At 36.1% G+C, this 24296-nt stretch overlaps 1 protein-coding gene across 5 annotated transcripts in view; it reads left to right on the forward strand.

Moving 5' to 3' along the window:
- The window catches only part of EXOC6 (exocyst complex component 6), a 103303-nt gene that overhangs the window by 51089 nt on the left and 27918 nt on the right, over positions 1-24296 (forward strand). For 3 of the 5 annotated variants that reach the window (XM_070944951.1, XM_070944952.1, XM_070944953.1), the window contains exons 18-21: positions 6748-6927; positions 12217-12246; positions 22066-22207; positions 23898-23971. In XM_070944951.1, coding sequence (XP_070801052.1) covers positions 6748-6927; positions 12217-12246; positions 22066-22207; positions 23898-23971 — 426 coding nt within the window. The remainder of the gene's footprint in view (positions 1-6747; positions 6928-12216; positions 12247-22065; positions 22208-23897; positions 23972-24296) is intronic. The other 2 variants (XM_070944955.1, XM_070944954.1) reach the window with 1 other exon arrangement.

Raw genomic sequence — 24296 nt, forward strand, 5'->3', positions numbered from 1 at the left:
ATCTGCCTTATCTAGGATCAAACACACAGCCTCCACATTGTGAGGTGTGAGCTACACCTCTAGGTCACCATGCCACTCATCTATAAAGAGTACATTAACTAAGCATAAAATAGGTGATACTTAAGTACATCATTATTATGATATAAAAATAATCACTTTCAGAGTGTTGCTTATTTTAAAATAACCTAATCTCATTAAATTAATCTATGGTGAACTACATAATACATTGAATGATGGGGTCATATTTGGGAGGAGACAAAACTAAAATATGCTTGTGCTAAACATCTTCAGTTACACCTCTATGTTTCTCAAATTTGATTATACATGTTGATGGTTCTTCCAGATAGTTTCATTAGCAAAGACATGGCTTTGTTTCCAAGTTTCCAAGAAAGAAAAAAACACAAAGCGAATATCAGGTATATAGGCATTTATGCGTTTGGTCACTTGACAAATTTAAATCAGTGAATATAGGCTACAGTTATTACACAGGCATGTATTACTGAGTTTCCTAATTTGTACCACTACAGTAGTACTCAAAGTCATGACCATAATTGAGTCTGCCTGTCAGTGTTCCGAATAACGCATCTGCCAAAAGCAGAACTCCGAGGCAGGTAGATTCCTCAAAGAAGATGTTATTGGATACATCATATCGGCACAGCTAGTGAAAACCAACTCTAAAAGGTCCCACAGTTTTCCCCTAATTAAAAGAGCAAATATTTCCCTCCCCAGATGTCACTGGTCACATTATCCATTGACAATAGCTGGCAGGCTGCTTGGTCACTCCTCTCCTCCTTCAATTGCCACCTGTTGGGATGATCTTGGTTCCCACAAGAAAACTTTTTGTTTTGACTGTTAGCCAGCCTATCTATTTCCCCCTCCCTTCCCCTTCTCAGAGTTCATGGCAACTACGAGGCAGCAAAAGATGGCTTCAGCCAGATTTGCTTCAGAGTTGACACTGGCATTACAGTCATAAGTTGTGGCAGTTGTTAAGTGTCATTACATTATGTGGTTGCTCCCAATTTTATAATCTTTTTTCCAGTGGTTATTAAGTGAACCCTGTGATTGTTAAGCAAACTCATTATACATAATATATACAATAATGGGTATTTTTTGCCCGAAACTGGAAGGATACACTGGTTTCAACCAAAACTGGGGAATGCTAGTAATGCAAGCCGATTGCCAAGTGCCCAAAATGCAGTTGTTTGATTGCAGGCCTGAACTTTAAAACTGGGTCGTAAGTAGCTCTGGGGAGGTCTACCATAACTTTGAACAGTTGTTAATTAACTGGTTGTAAGTTAAGGTCTACCTGTATTGGAAGAAGATCAGTATTCAGTTCTGGCTCTCTGATCTCTGGTACTTGTACTGCCTCCAGATAAGTTTAAAGTAAACTGGAAGCCAAAAATCATTTATATGCACTCAGATGTAAATGAGCTAGTGGGAACTGACCAGGAAAATGATTTTGGGGAAGAGCTAAGAAAGATGTTGGAAACAATGACCAAAATCATCACAGAGCTGACACACTTTCCCAAAAAAAACAAATTCGGAAACTATTATATATTTTGTATAGGAACAAAATAACCTTTGACACCATCAAACAACATCTACCTATCCCAGGTCCTTGGGAAGGACTTAATAGATGGATAAAAAATGATAAATCCAACCTAAAAATCCGACTGACTGTGTGATCAACCATAAAAAATAATAATGAATTCATGTGTCTACTTTAGAGACTATAAAACTAGGTTTATAAAACTTCAAACAGCTAACTTTAACTGTACTGACTTAGAAGTAAGGCCCACTCTGTTCAGTAAAATTATTTCAACTAATTAAATGTGTATAAAATTGAAAATTGAAAACAAATTCCTATAGGAGATTTATGCAAGGAGTACGTTTGTGTCCGTGTGTGCGCGCGTGTATCTTTTATCAATTCAGAAATTTACTCATGAGCTTATCCTAGAATAATCATTTTGAAACCATCCATTTCAAATGTAGTTTGTCACGTTGCATTGTTTTGAGAAGATTCAAACTTTATAGTCTTTGGCCTCATGGAACTAGCTGCGTGGTCTGTTGGATCCTATCCCCAACATAGGTATTATTTTAATACTTTAGATAATGACCTGTGTTTACTTTAGATAATGATCTGTGGAATAACAAGGCAAAAAAGTGGTCTATGTTTCTCATTTCTGAACCTATTTGTACAAAATTGGAATGTTTTCTTTCACTGACTTTTTTTTTAAAGTACACAAAAACAGGCATCAGTTAATTCCCTAACAATTACATCTTAAGTTTCAAGTAATTGCCTTACTGTGTATACACCCAAACAGGGCAGGATTTTACAGACCAACAAACTAAAAAAGGATTATTCCCACTGAGAGTAATTCTGTCTTCAGCACTTTTATTTTGTAACTAAATCTAAAATGATACCTATCAAATTCCAGCATTAGTCTCTGTCATCAAGGTTAAAGGAAGATAGGGAGGATAAAGAAATGCTCAAGGGATTAGCATCATGCCTCTTGTATTTTCTGCGTGGAGAACATTTAGTTATCATTACCATGTGACTGTTTGTGAATGTTATAAATAGGGCAAATGGGAATTGTTAACACAGCAAAGTTCAGAAGAACTTGTCAAGTATTCTCTGTTAAATCCCTCTTTTTCATGGTGCTCTATGGATTGTTGCTTGCAGCTGTTTTGCCTTCAGTTTAGACACCTGGTAATAGAGCTGAAGTAGAAATCCTCCATGGTCTTCTCCTGAAGTGGATTTACAAGACTTGCCCAAAGGGACTTTTCTGTAGCAGCATTAAAGACATCAAAAAACAGTTCTCAAGTTGTGTATTTTGGTAATCAAAATTTCACACAAGCCTTCCTTTTAAAAATTATGGATTTGAAGGAAGGTATTTTGTCGAAGTTATGTAGATAAATAAGGTGGTTACATTTTTTTTTAAAAAAGTGCTTGTGTTGGGGAAAATGCATTGAAAACTCCTAGGTGAAAAAAAGAATTATGGAAATTAACACATTTTTAAAACCATTCTGTAGGCAACCTTTGCACAGGTTCACCTGGTGCACCAATTGCGACTCTACTTGGATCGGGAGGCTCTCCTCACAGTCACTCATGCCCTTGTTACCTCACAGTTAGATTATTGCAACACGCTCTACATGGGGCTACCTTTGAAGAGTGTTCAGAGACTACAGTTGGTCCAGAACGCAGCCGCGCGAGCTATCGTGGATGCACCTAGATACACTCACATTACACCAATTCTCTGCGAGCTGCACTGGCTCCCTATTGGTCTCCGGGCACAATTCAAGGTGTTGGTTATTACCTTTAAAGCCCTATATAGCTTGGGGCCAGGTTATCTTCGAAACCGCCTTCTACCACATAGCTCCCAGCGACTGGTAAGATCCCACAGAATTGGTCTCCTCCGGTCCCGTCAGCTGAACAATGCCAGCTGATGGGCCCACGGGGGAGGGCCTTCTCTGTGGCTGCCGCAGCTCTCTGGAACCAGTTACCTCCTGTGGTCTGGACCACCCCCACCCTATTGGCCTTCCGAAAAACGGTGAAGACCTGGCTTTTCCGGCAGGCCTGGAGCCGTTGATCTCGCTGTTGCGATCTTGTGAGATCCGGCCATGAATGGTGTGAATGGGTTTTAATGTTTTAATTTTTAAATGTTTTTATAATAGTTTTTTAAATGCATTGTAAGCCGCCCTGAGTCTCCAGAGAAAGGCGGCATATAAATTGAACTAATAAAATAATAAAAATAATAAAACCACTCTGAGCCCAGTCCCCCAAATTCATTCCTGCATACTGTTACATCTTCCAAGAGTTGGCAGAAAGCCCAGAACCAAAGTTTGCAGAGAAAATCCAAACTCAATGATCAGCGAACGAACGATGTTTCCTGCAGCTTTTTACAAGCTGTGTGCACTCTTAAATAGGCTGAGGGAGTGGCCAATTAGCCCCAAGCCTTACTCTCGAGGAGCCCTCCTCCTGAGGAACCACTCCTGCCTTTTGGCAGCTCTGCGTGTTTGTGCATTGAGAAGAGGCTCCTCCACTTCATCCTCTGCACTTAAAGGAGCCTCTGGAAGTTCTGAAGGCCCTGGTTGAATCCCTGCCTTTGGCACCACATCTTCTTCAGCCTCCTCGCTGTCCGACTCAAGCGCTGGCTGTACAGGCTGCTGGCGCGACACCACACCAGCCTCCTTGTCGTCGGGATCAGCAACAATCCGTGCAGGCCGCTGGCGGGCCACAACACAGAGTTAGACGGCTGTATTCTATCATTGCTCCTCTTCCTCGTGGCCCTTGATGATCTTAAGTCAAACTCAATTTCATTGAGGGCCACATCAGGGCTCTGATTGACCTTAGGCTGGGTGGGTGGGTGTGGCAGCTTGACGCCACTCCCCAAACTGCTGGCATGTTTCCTCTTCACACTGGGTAGACCAGGCTGAAGGCACGCTGGCCTGATGTTTCCTCTTTGCATTGGGTAGACCGGGCTGAAGTGACACAGGCCGGCCCATTACATTTTCCAGGCCAACCCCACAGGCCGGATCTGACCACATTGTGGGCCGGATGCAGCCCACGGGCCTTGTGTTTGACACTCCTGCCTTAGGTGATGAACATCACGTACCCGGAAAGGCATTCATTATTCTGAAAAAGACCAGGCAACTTAGATTTTGCAGATGATATTGTCTTAATTGGGGAAGATGAGACAAAAGTACAAGTGACGACTCCCTAGGATGAGGAAGCAACCAGAATTGATCCCAAGATAAGTGTCGAAGATCATGTTTGTGAGCTTCACCACACAGATATGGGGAAGCACACTCAGATCACAGTGACTTGAAGTAGAAAGGTTTACCTATTCGGCAAGTATGGTCACCAGAAGTGGAGATGCAGAGATGGACGTCAGGTGATGCATTGGAAAAGCAACAGTTGTTTTCCAGAGGATTAATAAAATCTGGTACTTGTCGTCTATGTCACTGTTGTCTATACCACTAAATTCTGTTTGCTCACCTCTATAGTGATCCCAACAGCCATTTGTGCCAGTGAGGAGGCATCAGCAAGCATTAATTAACAAGAGACTTGATGCCTTCCAAAAACGTTGCCTTCACCAAATCCTAAAGATTCGCTATTTTGACCATATTACTAATGAAGAGCTCCAAAAGAGTTTCTCCTGCAAATTATATAACATTGTCACACGCAGAACACTCCAATTTGTAGGTCATATTCTCCATATGGAGAACCATCAAATCCCCTAGATGGCAATGAGATGGACCGCCTGTTGCCAAACAACCAAGAGGACACCCTCAAAATACATGGTGAAAAATGTTCATGGCAGACCTAAGGACTCTAAACATCACATGGGAAGACACTGAACTACTCGCTCAAAACCGAAAATGCTTGAGATCCATTGCTGCACGACATGCTACATAGCATGGGAGGATCTGATGCCACTGTTGAGGTGTTGGGCAATAAGTCCATCATCTCTTGTAAGCAAATCAGTGATCAAGCTGATGGAAACTAAGTTCAAGAGAACTGGAAGGCACCAAGTTGCAGAAAGTTACTGAAACTGCTGGTTGTGATTCTTCTGCAAAAGTTTTAGAATCAAATACCGTTTTGAAGAAAGTTCTGAGGAACAACTACTGTCAATAAAATTATTGTTTTATTTTCTCCAATAAAACGTTGTTTGGGGCCTTTTGATTTTGTTCTGTGGGAATTTGTAATTTGTTCCATATGTATAAGCATTACCTTTAATGTAGTGGCTACTATATGATCCATATTATTACTCTGTGGCATCATGCTGTGTGGCTGTCATTTGTGACATCGGTATAGGATTGTGCTAAGTAACTCTGGTTTCTTTGGAACAGATTTAGGTAAGGTTCAGGTTGTTTGAAAAGGTTACATTTATATACCAAACTCAAGAGCAGAATACATGGCAATTTAGTCTAAATGACCTCTAGGTTTTCCAGCTTGGTGATTCTAGTTCTGACTTGTATATAGAAATATTTCTACATCTAGAAATATTTCTTCATGTACTTAAAATGTTAAGATTTAAAATTGTAGAATGACATCATAAAGAATAGTGATAAAATACAACAAGCCTTGCTGGAAATATTGGTTTCTCATCCAGTTATAAAAAGCAATGCAAAAGTCATGATTCTAAAATTGCAATCAATAAATCTATACCGATGAAACAGTAATGCAGTCTTTTGAATAATAGCTTGCTCCTTTTTAAAAAAAAACTAGCAAGATCTGAGTATTATTTCAGAACTTTTATAGCAGGGTTCCCCAACCCCTGGGCCGTGGACTGGTAGTGGTCCATGGCCTTTTAGGAACCGAGCTGCACAAGTGGCAACCAAACAAGCAAAGCTTCATCTGTGAATGTGTGAGATCTAGGTTGCATGCAAAACCATTCTCCCACACCCTCGGTCTGTGAAAAAATTGTCTTCCATGAAACCAGTCCCTGGTGCCAGAAAGGTTGTGGACTGCTGCTTTATAGCATACAGTAGTTATCTTACAGATATATGTAAATGTATTCAAAAATGAGTCAAAGCATTAAGCATCATGTTCCTTTTGGAGCAGAATTTGACTTGCATTGATAGTGGTAGTCAATTTGTTTTTAAATACCTTACAGTTTGAATTTTAAAGATTTATTTTCCATTTTTCTTGGTCCACAACTGCTCTGTTTACAGAATTTATTCCATGCAATTATCCTTAAGTTAGTAATGCTATACTGACATTTTATTATCTGTTCTTTTCAGGATGCAAGACATGCTGCTGAAGGGGAGATTTATACAAAACTTAATCAGAAAATCGATGAATTTATCCAGCTTGCTGACTATGATTGGACAATGATTGAGCCTGATGGGAGAGCTAGTGGCTATTTAATGGATCTAATTAATTTCTTAAGAAGCACCTTTCAGGTTTTTACTCATTTGCCTGTAAGTATAGAAAATCAAATCTATAACAGTTCACTTTAATTTCTCCGTATCTAAGGTCATACCGATAGATGGGAGGGGAAAATCCCCATCCCTGGAATGCAGAAATGCAGCACATACATAGGAGAAATGTAGATTAGTTTTATCCTTTTTTCTCTCTCTCTCTCTTTTGTTTGGCTGTGAAAGGCAGTTTGAAAGCATTGGCTCCTGTTTTAGTTCAACTTCAGTTAGCAAGGCAATCCTAGGGAGGTGGGGGTTAGGCCAACAAACCTTCATAAATAATGTCTGCAAATGATTTCTTTTAGGTAGTCATATTTAAGATTAACTAGCGATTATCTGAATCTGGATGATTTAGTAAAGTAACGTTTGTAAGTAAAGTTTGCTTAATCCTTCATAAATAATGTCTGCAAATGATTTCTTTTAGGTAGTCATATTTAAGATTAACTAGAGATTATCTGAATCTGGATGATTTAGTAAAGTTTGATTAATCCAAAGGGGAAATAAAAATGTCTTGTGGTCTTGGACTTTCAACAAGACCAAAAGAAGGGAGAAGTTCTTTCTTGTTTTTGTAGTCTTAAACCAAGGGTTTAATGTTGCTTCTAAGCAAGTGATCAGCTTTGGGACAGAAGGACAGGATACAAACTGAAATTTTAGGGTAACAATCTCAACAAGAAAAACAACAACTATGCTCAATAAATCAAGGATATCCCTATCCCATTCAGTTTCTTCCCTTTTCCATTTGTAGTGAGCACTTAGGGCAATTAGATAATTTTACAATGTGGACTTACTAACTTACACCTTTTAGACAGTCATGCATATTATTTGGAACAGTAATCACTTACTGTAGGAAATCAATAAATATTAAACTAGTAAAATGAGCATTTGTTTTTAAGCGTTTTTTTAAAAAGAAAAACTGTTGCAGTGAACAGCATCCAACCTTATAGGCTCAAATTAGACTGAGAATTTATGCGGGGATCTGGATAGTCAGTTGGAGGCCCCCATTAAGTCTAGCTGTAATAGTGTTATTAGTATTGAGTTATCAGGATTCACCCTCCAGTTTAAAAAATGAATACTACTCAACAATAACTTAGAATTAGTTAATGGCATTCTGTACTTCCTTTAGCAATAGGAAGAGGTGGAAGTCTTTGAGTTCTCTACCTATTTTCTGCTTCTTATGAATGATTGAATGTCTCCAACAGCTCCTATCAAATGGGATCTGTTTTTGGACCATTAAAAGCAACATACCACATGTGCTATGTTTTAATCTGTATACTATGAGGACTGGGAGGGGTAAAATAAGACTTCTGAACCATTTTTATATATCTGTAAACTTTAAAAGATGTTTTTTTAAAAAAATAGTCACTATTGAACCTGATTAAAAATATATATACTTTTATTTAACATTACCTGGTTTACTGTTGGGGAATGTGTATTAAAACCACATTTACAGGTATGGTGTAAATGGTCCTTGTCGGTCAGTGCTTTAGATTTTGTGCATTATTTGAAACTCTTTCCTTCACAAGCTTTTATTTCACATTTATTCAGAAATCCAAGTTATGATTTGATTTTTTTGTTAGCGTTATTGGATCAGATATACTGTGCCTCAGTTAAATGAAATTATCAATGTGATGTCTTGGTTGTTAGTCTGGACTCTGTCATTTCGTCTCCTACAATTTTTTTCATATCTTATGTGAAAATACCCTATGGATCAATCAATATTGTTCTGGAATTTTGAGTTAGGAAAAACTTGGCTATTATTTCTAAATATATATAGTAAATCTATGACGTATCTGTAAATAGTAAAACCTATTAGATTGCCATGATTTTCCCCTTCAGCCACTTTGGAGGAGAGAGATAAAGGACTAATATTTAAACAGTGTAGTTCACAGAACAGCTCTATATGAAGATTTCTACAGTTAACACTTTTTTCTCTTTTCAAGATCTGAACTGATGCATATTGAACCATGGCTATTCTGCAACTTTTCTGCAGAATCTGTGGCATAAAAGGTCATGTCATTGTGTTGTGAAGATGGCAGAAATAGGGCAGATTGAGTGATCAGGCCAGCTGTCCAGGAGGAAAATGGAGTTAAACACTTCTATCTGAGAATTTATTTGGAAATTTTATCCAGATCTTTACACAAAGAAGATGAAGGGGTAAACCGGATTATCTCACTTTAAGTTATGTGTATGGAGCTATGTTTATATTCCCAGTTTGAAGAAATAAACTAGTTCAGAAGAAAAACAATTTATTTCCAAATATTTTCTTGTTATTAATTTTACCTTTATGCAGGTAATTATCAAATATATGATGAAAATGTACAGTAGGCTCAGAATATAAAACATGTTCCCATGCTTGAAAATGCAGGAGTAAAAATTATTTATTGTACGAAAAACAAGATTAGAATTGATGTGAAGACTCACTTCTTTCTGGATACGTGAGAAATATTTATTCTGACTAAATTTCTTCATATTCTTTGTAGTTAGAGTAGGAGGACCTATTCCATTTTCTGCTGAGAACATCCCAAGTAGTTGTGAATGAAAAAAGTTTAATCTCCAGAGAAGGAATAAACATGTGAATAAAACTACTTGTCCATCTCGGGCTGTATTTTCTTCCAGGATGGTTAACAAATCTACAGACTCCTCTATATATACCCCAGCATATTCTGCCTAAAAACATTTTTACTGAGAAGAGAGAGAGGTTTTCTACATGCAATATACACGTTCAAGTGTTCAGCTAAGGCCTCTCCCTAAAGCCCTAACTTTAGTATGTGAGAATATACAGGAAGTCCTAATAGGATCTCATGTTGATGATTTTCTGAAATCTCACAGAAATCATAATGCTGAATGATTGGCTTTTCTCATCGAGTAAATACTGAGCTTGCAGGGGACCTTTGTATATTTAAATAAAATGCTTTCCTGCTTTACTCTCCCTGCAGCATCACCTCCCATAACAAGGAGGTTTTTTAAACATCTAAACGGAAATAAATACTTTGGTTGGGATAAGAAGACAAATAATGGCACACTTAAGATAACACTTTGATTAACTTAAAAGTCAGTAAAAACTTGAGTTAAATTTAAAATATTGAAATATTTCTCATAGGCACTTAGCAATTACATGAATACAGATCTTTCAGTGTACATGGATGGCACAAGTGGAACATCACCTGCTAAATCAGAAGCAAGGCCCTATCTGCTCTCCCTTGGTTTATGACCATTTTTTTTTTGTTAAAAGTATACTTTTAGGATATTATATACATCAGAACAGATCTTGAAGGGTGTAGATTTTATCAAGCAGTGGCTTTGCTATAGTGTGAAGTAAGTAAAACTTCTGTGGCTCCTCATTTCTGCTGAATCCTATTTCAGATAAATTTCCAACCCCCCTGAGATCAATCACAAATCAGTCTAGCTTCACTTAAAGAAGCATTTTTATTAATGGTTTCCATATGTAGAAAAATTATATCTAGAATGTTTTCTAGAAATCACAGATAATACCTATGATTAGTTGAAAATTATAACTTAAATATGCCAGTAAAACGTTGTAAATAAAATCAGGGAAATTGACTTCAACTAAAAATAAGGAATAATGGTTTATCACTTCCGAAGACAAGTAAGAAACCCTCGAGTAGTTAAGTAGCTGGACATTTTTAGCTTTTTCAAGCATAACATATTCAGCCATAATTTTGTTTTACTTGTGCCTACTTATATCTTCAGAATATAATATGATTAATATAATGGCCATACTGAATTAAGGTTTTAGTTGGAATTCTCTTCTCTCCTTTCAATAGAAAAATTTTATGTAAATATAATTTTTCAACTTTTGACTTAAGAAATGAAATTTGAAATAGCAGTGCAGTAAAGAAAGCAATCAAAATTATGTATGAATATCAGAGTTTTTTTAATAGATGCCAATGATTTCAGATGCTAGGCTGAGGACAGAGCTTTCTGGAGAAGGTTTACCTACAGCATGTGCTAGTTAAGAATTGATAAGTTAATGTACCAACTTGATGACATTATTGGCATTATCAGTGGTAGATTTCCCACAACTGATACTCTTGAGATATGTTGGACATTATTCCAATTCAGAGGCAAATGATAAGTAGCCCAACATGTCTGAAAGGCTTCAGATCGGAGAAGGATGTCCTAAGGTTAACACTGTATATATGGCTATTGTGGTATAATCATTCTTTGATTTTTATTTGCTTTGTTCTTCAAAATTTGTTTGCTTTTCCCTTTTCTGTGTTGTCACTTGATAGAAAAACACTGATGTTTTAAAAATAAAGTAAAAGACCATACTTGTAATGAAAATAAGCAGTTTTTTAAACTTTGTTAATTACTGTAATGGCAGAATATTTTTTATGAAATGTTACTTCAGATTGTTACAAATGTCTTGAGTGCAGTGGTGGGATTCAGCCAGTTCGCACCACTTCGGGAGAACCGGTTGTTAACTTTCTGAGCAGTTTGGTGAACTGGTTGTTGGAAGAAATCATTAGGGCAGAAAACTGGTTGTTAAATTATTTGAATCCCACCACTGCTTGAGTGTGTTTTTATAGCAAAAGCCCTTAAATAGGACTGATGATAACCATGAAGGATTGGATCACAAGTAGATGTGAGTGGAAAACACTTGCACACAAGCAGCTTAAAATAACTGGATGATTAATCCTTTGGTTGATGGCATGTTGTGGAATTCTCTTCTGGAGAATTTTGGAGCTTGGTGCTTTAGAGATGGTGGGCTAGCACTGTGCTGCTAGAAGAGAGGGGCTTAAATCCCCCACCCACTATGCATGTGAGAATACCATCTATAGCAATTTGGATCTATTCAGGTTCTGAAGTTGTCAAACTAATTGAATAGATGCTCAATTTTTTTGAAGTGGCACTCCAGACAAATCTTTCCATTCTTTTGGAAGAAATACAACTTTATGCAGAGTATTTTAATGCACTATACTTTATATTATTCCTTAGTATGTCTGAATATCCGTTTACGATAAATGATAACCTAATAAAATAAAATAAAATAAAATTAGATTAATTAGACAAGCACCTGTTAGGCTTTTACAGATTACAAGTGGGATTCATTGAGTTTATGAAAATGAGGTAAAAACCATTCACATTTGGAATCATATTTTTAACTTGTGGAGATCTTTAGGAAATAAAGCTTAGAAGTAGGTGTTATTTATTTTCTTGAGGCTCCCAGCAGCCCCCCACCCCACCTCTGTTACTCAAATGCAATTTAATGTTGACAAGTGTATTTTAATTTACTTTCTGTTTTGATTGCTTTGCTGATTTCGTTCTCAGAATAACAACAATGACTATGCAGCCATGTCGGTAAGTAGATTGCAAGCTCAAGAAAAGCATGCCCTTGGAAAACTTAACTATGGACTGCCTGCAGGCTTATTGCTTTAGTATTGAGTGACTTATTATAAAGCCCACTATTTGGTTTGATCTGACTGACTGCTAAGTTGTATAGCAGCATGCAGAATCCAAGTTGAAGACTAACTCTGGTCTTTTGGACAGAAGGCAGAAGGAACCTTTTAAAGTCTCATAGAAACATGATACAGCCTGAGTTGCATCTGAAATGAGATCATTCAAAGGAAACTTTTAAGACCTCTTGGATTTGAGGTCAGGTGTCAAAATGCAACTATGGGATGTGCATACGAAATCAGGTTAAAATGGCCAGATAGTGGCTGAGAATAAAGAGCTGGTGAAAGTTTTAGCCTCTTTTAAAAACATACTTTTTGAAGTGAGGAGAATGTCTGTACCCAAATGTATTTCATAAAGATGATGGATTGCTTTAAAGGATTTGTGCCCCAATTATTTTCAGGTCATCAGCTTATTTTAAGTATTTTACTTTAGTCCAACACAATATTTGCATTTTGATGAACAGTTGCAACTTTTAAATAGGCAGAATCATTTATATTAATGCATAATTGAATTCTGTCTGCCTAGGTTGCATTATCTAAGTCATATTTATTTCAGTTGATAGTATTTTTGCATAATTTTCAATATCCACACTAATTTAAAAAGGACAAGTTACTAAAAAGTAAAGAAAAATATGATTCAGATTTGTAAAATTAAAGCAACCAAATTTAATGGCTGGGAGCTATGTAAAATGTTTTGCTGAATATTTTAAGAGTTGGAGAAAGAATTGGAGAAAGCTATAATATCACCTTCACATTTAACTATCTTTAGTAATTACTTAATAAATCTAATTTGATGCATTGAAATTAACAGTTTAAACCAAATGTTAGTGGTATTTTCCTGCGGAGCAGGAAAACTGATCTATTTACCACTCTAGAATAAATAATTCCTCTCACTCTTCCATTGTGAAAACTAATGTATTCAAGACAAGAACTGGCCAATAATGATGAGGCAACATGTAATGAGATTACTGCAGAAATACAGGAATTAAAGTCATAAATGAGTGGATAACGTGAAACAGAGTGCTAGCTGACAGACCCTTTTATATACTCATTTTCCTAAATTAGCTGCTTTCAGATGCTTTGAAATTAATTCCACTGTATCCAAGAAAATTTGCTTGTTTTGAGGAGTTTTTGATCAGTACATTTGGAAGGCGCAAGTAGAAGAAGTATGTACTGCACAATAATAAGTGAATTTTGACCATGCAGCAAAATTACTGCTTTTCCAGTTGTTTATCGTTCTAACAAATATATTCGATTTCAGGAACTAATTCACATTGCAGTTTTAACATGGGCACTTCCAAGTTTTGCACTTATATGCTCTATCAAGTAGCTTGAATTTCAGACAGAGCTGCAGTTATTTGCCTTTTAAATTTGAGAAATGGCATATGCCAGCTTTAAATTGAAACCTTGCTTGCATTAACCAGAGGCTACAGTTTTAAGCATTATACTTGTAAATTGGAAATATCAAAGAAGTTATTACCTGAAACAGTTACTTCTTTTGTTTTATTCTAGTTTTATCAGTTTCTGCACTTTATTCTGTAGCTTTTAGTGTTTGGACATGTCCCTTATATAGATAGCAAAAATGAAACTAAAGTATTTAGTTAAATACTGTATTTACAAATGCTAAAGGTTTTGCTTCAGTTGTTTCTGTGACTCAAAATTTCCCAGTTATTTTTTATACTGTCCTATATAAATGGAAATCTGTACCAAGACTTATGGATTAATGATCTATTCCAAGAGACATAGATTCTTATTAGCTCAATGCACATATATTTCCTTTAGGAATAAAGTTTCTTGCTTTCTGTTAAATGAATTCAAAGTTGACACTTATTAAAATAAGTGTCAATTGTTATGACAATTCGTGGGCCTGAGATTTTGCTCTGATAGCGGACATTTATGAGAATATGTTTTAATTTATTAAAAGGTGATTTCTAATTTGAATTTGAATTTTATGAAGAATATATTTAGGCGTTTTAAGAATCATATTAGGTCACACTAATTTTGTTAGTTGGATATTTTGGATCCAATGGATATATCCAAATTAATTAATTTTTCTTTATTTATTTTCAAATGTATTTGGTGCTCATCTTGTGATTCAGGAAACTCTTAGCCTTTTAACTAATTTTTAACACTGAATTTTAACCATCCTTGCCTCTTTTTAAATTTTATATGTTGTTTTTGTGTTTTAATATTTTATATGTCCAGAGTCCCTGCATGAGAGAGATGGGCGGTTTCAAAATTTGATAGATAAATAAATACTACTACAATTTTTAGTTAAAAAGAAAAAAGAAATAAAGGAGAGGGAGTCCCTGAAACACTGACCCATATTATTTTATACTGCTCGTATTACAAAAGTGTTCAGTTCAACTAAAGTCTCCCAGCTGGCTTTAATGCCTAAAGGTGGACTAGAATTCACTCTGTCCTGCTTTCTAGCCCAGCACTTCAACCACTACACCAAACTGGCTTTCAGTATGTAGCACTATACATTTCTTAAACGGTAGCGTAACCTCAGGATTCAATGTAGAAAATGTGTAATTATCAATGGGATAAATAATCAGCATATAAGCAATTGATATTCAATTCCATTTAACTGTTATATCCAAAATGTCCTCTGATTTGAAGATTGGTAAATATTATTTGCTTGAGCATCCCAGTCCATTTGTATAACAGAAGATAGGTGGGGGGCGGGGGGCGGAGATGAATTTGAGGAAAGAAAAAGCCCTCAACCTAGTCATATGTGAACTACCAATCATTCTACAAGGTTTTCTTTATTTCTTAAAACGTTTGTTAAGAATTGCCCAATAAATTAATTTTGGTGAATTTTTTTCATACAAAGTGCTTTTCATAACAGCACATGGTCCAAATATACTTATTTCTGGCTATCCCTTCATACATATCCATGCTGGCTATTATGGCCAAGCAATTTGCAAAATATTCAATTATATAAAACTAATGCCAAGGATTGACCATGTACAGCAAATACATTACAATTATCAAATAAATACTATCGTAATAATAAAAATTATGACTCATGTCCATATTAATCTCAATTTTGGTATATCTCCTGTTCTCACTTCAGTCCGCAAATGCATATTTAAAAAGCAGTTTTTAAAAACAACTTCCTAGGAGTGTTGATCTTTTGTCTGTTTGAAGGACATTCCGTGGAATCTTCCTGCAGGCATCCTTTGGATCAAGTGGTCTTGAAGGTGACCAGGCCCCAAACCACCTGGAACTTTAAGGGTGGTTACCAACACAAACTCTCAAATAACCCAGATTCTGCAACAATGGTATTATATGATGATGCCAATTTTTTAAAATTCATATGTGGGCACTGTATTTTGCACTCATTGACTTATCCGTATGTTCATCCCAGTTGGTACATACTGGGATCTCTGCTTTATATTTTATTGGAAGTATTTTTTCCAATTTAATATGTGTGTTGTGACCCAGGCTCACTTAGTCATTACAAAACACAATTGGTCCCAAACAAAACTGTTTTATTATAACAGCTGAGAATTACTTCACTCCCAGCTTAGTCCAAATTAATTCCAAAACAAATCCTTCAGAAAAAGTCCTTTGGCTTATCACAAACCTTTATCTTCTTTGGCACCCTGCCAGAGGCCTTTCTTGACAAAGCCCCACGAAGTTCGGGAACAAGAGTTGCCGACTGGAAACAGATTTAGCAATGTTGCTTTCCTACAAAGAGCCCAAGAGCCTTTGCTGCTCTTTTAAGCCTTATGGGAGAGGTCAATCTTCTCCTGGCCTTACTCCTGAGTCATCCTTTTTGTTTTATCTGCTCTTGCCTTCTGGCAGCTCTGTGCATGCGTGCACTAGGAACAGGCTCCTCCTGTTCCTCTGCCTCACTGCTGTCTGATTCTGGAGGCTCCGGAGTCCACGCATCACTCCCAGATGGTCCTGGCCCCATCTCTGCCTCCAGCGCAGAGCCCTCGTCCGGGCTTTCCCCAGACTCCAGGACTGGACCATGGTCCTCTCCAGCCAACTCCAACTCCAACTGTCCAACTCTGCTGCTAGCTCCGCGGGCTGCTGGTGGACCACAACAATGTGGCTTGGTAGCCTTGCTCTGTGGCATGATGTTATGCTGGACACATAATCGCAGAAACGTTTTCGGACAGTACCGGCTCAATGGCTTAAAGAAATAGAGATGAGCATCATCTTCTAAAGTCGGCTACGGCTAGCGGGGTAAAATCTGCAGAGATTTCTTCCTGCTCTTGTGTATCAGATCTTCTACAAAAGCAACTTCTTCCCCATGTGCACCTTATAAGATAATACGGGGAAATATTGTTTCTTATCCAATCAGCAAGAAATTGAACAATTTGTTCAATATTACAAAAGACATCCATATGCTGGAGAGAGAAGTAAATCCTCAGAACTCTTCATTTACGTATTTCTTGGACTAGACTTTATAACCAAGAAATTGCAAAGACTGATTGGTTTTCTATTTCAGAATTGTTGTCTGTGCTTGTGGACCATTTGGCCTGTGTTGGTACTGCTACGTGTTTTATAGGATATATTTACCTTCACATTGTAGATCTCCAGAAATAAAGATCAACAGATGTTTTAATGTGCAAGTTTGTAGCTACAGCAATACATTCAGTCATCAATTCTTAATGTGGTTTAGAATCATTCTGAAAGACTTCAAACATTCTGGAGATTTTTTCCCCCTTGAATAAATGTTAAAATTTGTTTGGAAAAATTAGATTTTGGGGAAATAAAGGAGATTTAGTATGTGTTAACAGTCTTTTCAGGATTGATTTATTTGAATAGTAAGTATTCTTGTTCTTCGTGAAATCTGTCCTTTGTCCAAAAGATCACAGTTGTGCATCTAAAAAAGCCTGACTACATATTATCTTATTATGCATTCATATAAATACATCCTCATTATTTTTAGTCAGCCAATCAACCTTAGGTGCTTATTAAACTTCATTTAGTACAGGAGAACAGACACTGTGTTTATCAGTTATTGTTCAACACAGTGGCAAATATATTCATCATTAGCGAAGGTTACATTTTGTTATAATTGATCAAACTAAGTTTTAATTCTTTCTTGTCACAAGAATATCCATTTTACACACTTAAATATCTGAATTTAAATTTTGTATTTAAGACAGTGAAAGAAGCTTCCCCTTAATGTGTCATGTAATATTGTTAAATTAACAATGAAGCTAGACTGTCAGAGCTAACAGACAAGTCTTGTTGTTCGCTGTTTGCTTGGGGATTGTGGACTGTGTTTTATTGTTTCTATGATTGGCAGTAAAAGCCTTATTTCACAGCTTGCAGCGGGGGGCTATTGGATAAAGTGTGATAGTGCTCTGCAAGCTATAGTCAAAAACTGTCCATCAGAAGCCCACATCGCCTACTTAGAGAAAGGACTTTCTTACTGATCCTTCCAAATGTCGTTTCATGCTGTCCTTGATTGGCACAGCCTGGCAGGGAGGATAGATGAATCTGTCACCGGCTGGTTAATTGTGTTGCTGGTCTCAGTCTGACATCAGCTCTTTGACTCTTAAGTGGCTCAATACAAAACAAATTAGGAGATTGTAGTCATATTTCTCATTCTATATGCTCTGACTTTGTTGAATGCAGTCCATAAATCATATTGACTGACATCCCACTGAATGATGAAAGCTGCTTTTGAGACATCGAGCGTAGGCCGAGAAAGCAGCACCACCAAGGTGCCATGGAAGGATGCATATGGCTGACCCTTTGGGAATTTCCTAAGGGCCAAATGTTTCTTTACAGCAATTGTTCCTAAGAGAAAAGCTTTGGGGCAGTATAGAAAAGATTTAACATGTCAGCAGATTCTCTTTTACAAGCGGCTTTGAAATATAAGACGTTTGTCCGAGGATTTTCTCTTTTTACCAATGTGGTCTTTAGCAGATGTGAAGAAGAGGGGAAATTCTAGGTGTTATGTCTTGTAGCAGGTGTTATTTTTTATTTCTTGTGCTTTGCAAAGGTAAAACAAAATGTAAAGATAGTTGAAACCGACAAATAAATGCAAGGATGTTAGAAGTGATGAGATAGTAATAGCTATGACATAGTTGGTATTGAGGAAACATGACCGATAAATTTAGTATTTATTATTATAAATGATTTGGGTACAACTTAACAATAATTCAAAAAGCAATATTACGTTAATGGATTCCTACATGCATTATATACAATAAGTTTATTTTTAGTTTCTTTCAAACATAAACATGATAAGCCTGAGCAATAAAGTACAGAGAGCTAAATTGTTCAACGAGAATTTGGATTAATAGCTTTCATAAATAAATGTATTTAACAGCTATATTTTCAATTTGGAAGAGTTAAAAATATGTAGGTAAATATGTTAGTATAATTTTACATGTATATCCAAACGTACAGAGACCCACATAAAATGATTCTAGGAGCCTTCTACCGGTAGCTTATGGTTAAATTTTAGGGCTTGCTTGTTTATTTTTGCCAGGATAAAAACCTAGTTATCTCAAATAGAGATAATACAAACTTTTTCCCCTTGTGCATGTGTTTTTTAATGCCATGAGAGCAATAAGCCTGTAGTCGGAGTGCATAGTTGAAAGCAAATCTGTTGCTTCTTTGAATAGGGTGTTAGCATTTGTCTATCATCATAAAACATGCACTTGATGTACATTTATGAAACTCGACTTTAAAAAAAGCCTTGTAGCTTCTCTTGTATCATGCATTGTAACCATTACCTTGTGCTCCACTACTATTGATACATTGATCTGAAAGCTCTGAATGCCTAGGTTGGAAGACAAACAGGAAACAGAATATAATACATCAATATATAGCAATAAAATGTTAACAAGGTTTAATTGGTTGCTAGTTTGGGGATGGGCAATATTTTATTCTTTATATATGTTACATGATATATGTTTTATATCTAAGCCAGTTTGGTTTAGTGGTTAAGGCAACAGGCTAGAAAGCAGGAGTTGGTGAGTTCAAGTCTCGCCTTAACCATGAAAGCCAGCTGGGTGACTTTGGGCCAGTCACACACTCTCAGCCCAACTCACTTCACAGGGTGGTTGTTGTGGGAAAAATAGGAGGAGGAAGGCATGTTGGATGTGTTCACTGCCTTGAGTTATTTCTAAAAATAATAAAGGCGGGATACAAGTAAATAAAATACTACAAAGGCATCAAAGCCAGTCTGTTGCATAAAACATGGGACTAATCTCACAGAGCCCTGCATTACATCAAAAGGTGCAGTTGTTTCATTAAATTAAAATAAGACTTCCAATTTGTATCTTAAATCTGTTATCTCATAATTCAGTTAAGCCTATTGATTCTTACCTTTCCTTCTATCCCTCCCCTTCAAGGCTCTGTTTTCATTCATATTGATACTGTTCCATTTGGGGAATAGAACTGCATGTCTGCTAGTGTAATTATGAGTGACTTTGGCAGCTGTTTAAGCATGCGGATTGTGTATTCACTTTTTATATGTTTGGTTGGTAGTTGGCTTTTGGTAGTTGGCTTGTTTCAGCCGCTGTATAGTTTTAGAAAATATTTCAATTTTTGAATGACCAACAAAAAGACACCTTAGAAGCAGCCTATAGAGCTTGCTGAAGATTTATAGTAGGTACATGCTTCAAACATGATTTGGAAGAAGTAGTTTGGAACTTGCGTGACCACAACACTGCTGGTACTCATTAAAATAACCCAACTTTCTTGAAGCTTTGACAGGAGTCTGAATAACAAGATGACACTCATTAAACTCTAAGCAGCTGCATGTTCTGGAGGCCTGAAAAAGGCTGGACTATATTAATGAAGAGCAGAGACGCAAAATGTCTGCACATTTTTCCAAATAATTTTTGAAGTGTGATAGAGCCGTTATGGCTTACATGATATATATTCCCCACAAATAAATACCAAGGAGCAAAATAAGTAGAATTTCCCAAGGATATCCTTTTAATATTTGTTATAGTTGGGAACATATAAATGCTAAATTGGTTTGAAAATGTTGATTCATTTTAGTATAGTGTTTTCACATGAGACCACTTGCTTAATCTCTATGTATGCAAGCCATAAGGAGGCTCCGGTTTTGCCATTATCCCTTCTCATTTGTGGAAATTCTTCTGTTTCAAATGGGTTCTTTCAATGATTCTCTTGCCACAAAAACACTTATTTAAAAAAGGCAGAATAATTGCAAAATGTCTTTTGACACAGCATTTACATGTAGTCCTCGACAACCAACTGGACACTTGACAACTATTTAAAGTGTCCCATGGTCACACTGCACATTTTAACATTTTTTTGCCAGTTTCTAGCATTTACTTTTAGTTTCCGGCAAAAACCTCCGTTGGAGAAAACAATTTTGCTTAATGACCGTTGGTGTTGCCTTGACAATTGTGTTTGCTTAACAACCACCACAAAGAAGGTTGTAAGATCGGGCATGGTCATATGGTGACCTACTTAACAACCACAGTGACTTATGACCATAATTGCAGGCTCAGCTATGGTCATAAATTGAAGACTACTTACTCTATAGCATAAGTATTATATTCAGAAACACCCTTGTATTTATTGTTTTCTAAATTATTCCATTTTTTTTCCTCTGGAAGCTTCATATCACAAGATAAAATAAATAGACTGGTCATGTTCATTTCTGGGGTTTACATGGGCTTCTCACATAGCTTTCTCTGCAGCGGTACCAAAGTGGTTTTCTCAACTTCCCAATCTGGTATAAAGCCCTGGTCTTTTCCAATGATTTTTCATCCAACGAATATGTCTGACTCTTCTTATCTTTTTGAGCCATTGTCATCTCCATGGATTGACTTGATACGGCATTCCTTCTGAACTAAAACAATCCAAGAACACAACCTAAATCCATATGCAAATATCCTGTGCTGCTTATTCCCAAATTATATAAAGGATTATAATGCAATTTACTGTTAAATAAACATGCACAAGAATTCACTATGGAAGGCTACAGAACTTAAATTTATGGATTAGTTATATGGCCAGATGACTGATAAGCCTATAATGTTGTTGTAAAGAAAAGGCTTTCTTTAATCTTGAAATGAGAAGGCGCCTAAGTTACTTAACAAAGTGCAATGTTTGCTAATAGTTGGCACACTGTTTCTTTAGCTTACATCTGAATTGATCAGTTACTAAAACATAAGATCACCAAAATGTATGGAACGTCCTTTCATGGAAATACACACACATACACACCAAAAAAATTATATTATCTCCCACCAACTACTTCTGTGCTGTTTTTATTAGCTACTAGCCAATGGAACTTAAACTGTTAATATGAAATGTCTTTGAACAGTTATGAATATCTTGAACAATGGAGAGCTTCATGCAAGTTGGTCATTTTTTAATATTTAGAATCCTCCCACTTATTGGATCAGGAGGAAAGCAACTGAGGGTTTTGGCAGAAAATAATATAGCCTCCAAGGACATTTGTAGTAATATCCTGTAAATATCAAGACATTTTTGATTTTTGCCCCCTAATTTTTTCACAAGAACAGTAACAACAACAACAAAAAAATAATATCTTAGCCATTTTTGTCTATTTGAAAATTCTTGGGTGTTGGCTCAAGCATCCAAGGGAAACTATTATTGTGAAACAAAGCCAAGCATTCCTTATCTGATTGTCTTGAGTTGAATAAATGCTTGGGGAAAGGGGGGGGGGAGAAATGGGAGATCTTTGTGACAAGAGGTGCCAGTTTATTTCTGTAATGTGTTGCCTTTTCTTTAATAGGGAAAAGTAGCTCAGACCGCTTGTATGTCTGCTTGCCAGCATCTCTCAACCGCCCTGATGCAGATGCTGTTGGATAGTGACTTGAAACAGATCAGCATGGGAGCTATTCAGCAATTTAATCTAGATGTCATACAGTGTGAATGTAAGTATGCAAATTCTGAATAAAAAGCATGCCTTGAATGTATAAACTATGAAAGCCAGAAATCCATGAGACTATGCTTCGGTTATTTGAAGCATTGTAGAATCTGGATTCTACATATCTGTGATGCTGCATTTTAGGCTTTTTTCCTGCGGAGCTTATAAAAGATTATTGGCTCTGATGATTTGCTGCCATTGTTGGGGTTTTCCTAGAATTTTATTTGCTAGTACGGAGGATCTTTCTAAGGACGATTCTGAGAAATTAAGCCACCTAACAGAGTGTGCATGAGCCAAATGAAAACTCCTAATTGGTAAAAATAATATAAATATCCAAATATTTGTTACATGCCAAGTATTTCAGAGGAATATATTTTATTAAATTGATTTGAGCCAAACTTTCTTTTGTCTCCCTCTGCTGGTAACTTGAACATTTATTATAATAAAAGAAAAATGTTACTTTTGATTATTAGTGTAGTAGTGCATTTAAAGAAATTACTTTATGTAATTTTAACTCAAAGTTTATGGAATAATACATTTTAGACTTTTAGATACTACAAAACCTTTTTAATGTTTCTGCTGCCAAAAAGGCAAACCCTTTGGAAATTAACTCTAACAGAAAATTGCTCATCTTGTTTTCATCTTGTTGAATCACGATGATGGGTTGCAAGAATTCTTCCCAAACAAATATATACCTTCTTAAATATACTGTAATGGAATTTATGAATTTGATTCATTCACTTCTTTATGTTTTTGTATACAGAAGATTGATATCCAATTTCACATTCAAAATTTCTTCAGCTAGTCAGTCTGTCTATGAGCTGATACATATCTGCACAAGTCATAAATTCAAGGATTGGCCATGAAGTTATTTGTCTTCACCTTCATAATTGTGAATGGTCACTAAATGAGGATTACCTATAATTGCTTAAATTATTTTAATAATTGATTGTCAGCTTTTTTTCCTTTGACATTCTCTTTATATTCCCTTTATGAAACATGAACCTAAGAAAATGTTTCTTTAAACCTCCACACCATCAATAGATTGAACTGAACATATGTTATAGATGGTTAGGTACTGAATATTCTGTCTTGCAAAAATTCTGAGTTAGCTGCTTCATCTGAATCCTTCCCACTCTCGTTAGTCCCTTTGTGTAACTCTTCTCTTACTGCATCTTTTTTCTGCATCCTTATATACCTGATTTCCTATTTGATAGATTCCTCCCAAAGCTCCACAAATGGTTGAAGTAAAAATAGGCTTTTTAGCTAGTAGATATCATTGAGTATAATAAAGCATTCATTCAATAAAATGTTTATATAGTATATATTCTTTCTTTGAAATGGTCTTCATGAATATGTAATTTCCTGGAAGAAAATGTTGTTTCATGTAGCCCAATCTGAGTAAACCAGATTTTTTTTTCAGAATGCTGATTTACCATTCTGGCTAATTTTTCCTATTAATGAGGAATTCAAAGTAATTAACAATTAATTATTTATAATCCTTAAATCCAATATAAATGAAAATAAGATTTCAAATGTATTCTGTTTTCCTAAGAAATTAAGTCAATAAATTATGTGCGCTCTCCTCTCTTTCTCTCTCTCACACACACACACAGAGTCAATAAGAATCATAGAATGTATCAAATCTAGATTCTTCCCGGCATTTTTTTTCATAAAATCTTGTTATTTCTTTTCAGTGTTTGCAAGTTCTGAACCTGTACCTGGATTCCATGGAGAAACCTTGCAATTAGCATTCATTGATCTCAGACAAGTAAGATGTTCTTGTTATTTATTTATTTATTTGGTTCCTTTTAAGAATACTCCGCGAATTCCAGTTGTTTCAAGTTAATTTAAACTTGTCAAATTCAGTTCAAAATTGTCTAAACATTGCTATATAATCCTGCAATATTAAAAAAAAAAAAAGAATTAAACCAACCATTCATACCCTTAAATTTAACTATTTTTAAAAGATGTGGTTTAAAAAACTAACAAATTGATTAGATCCCTTAATCCAATAAGGAATGCATTCCATCTGTCTGGGGTGCTCATAGAAAAAGATCAATTCGGAGATGCCAGCAGATGAACCTTGGCAACCA

Source organism: Pituophis catenifer, unplaced genomic scaffold (genome assembly GCF_029215685.1).
Source record: "Pituophis catenifer annectens isolate HBS135680 unplaced genomic scaffold, rPitCat1.0.hap2 SCAF_6, whole genome shotgun sequence".
NCBI lineage: Eukaryota > Metazoa > Chordata > Lepidosauria > Squamata > Colubridae > Pituophis > Pituophis catenifer.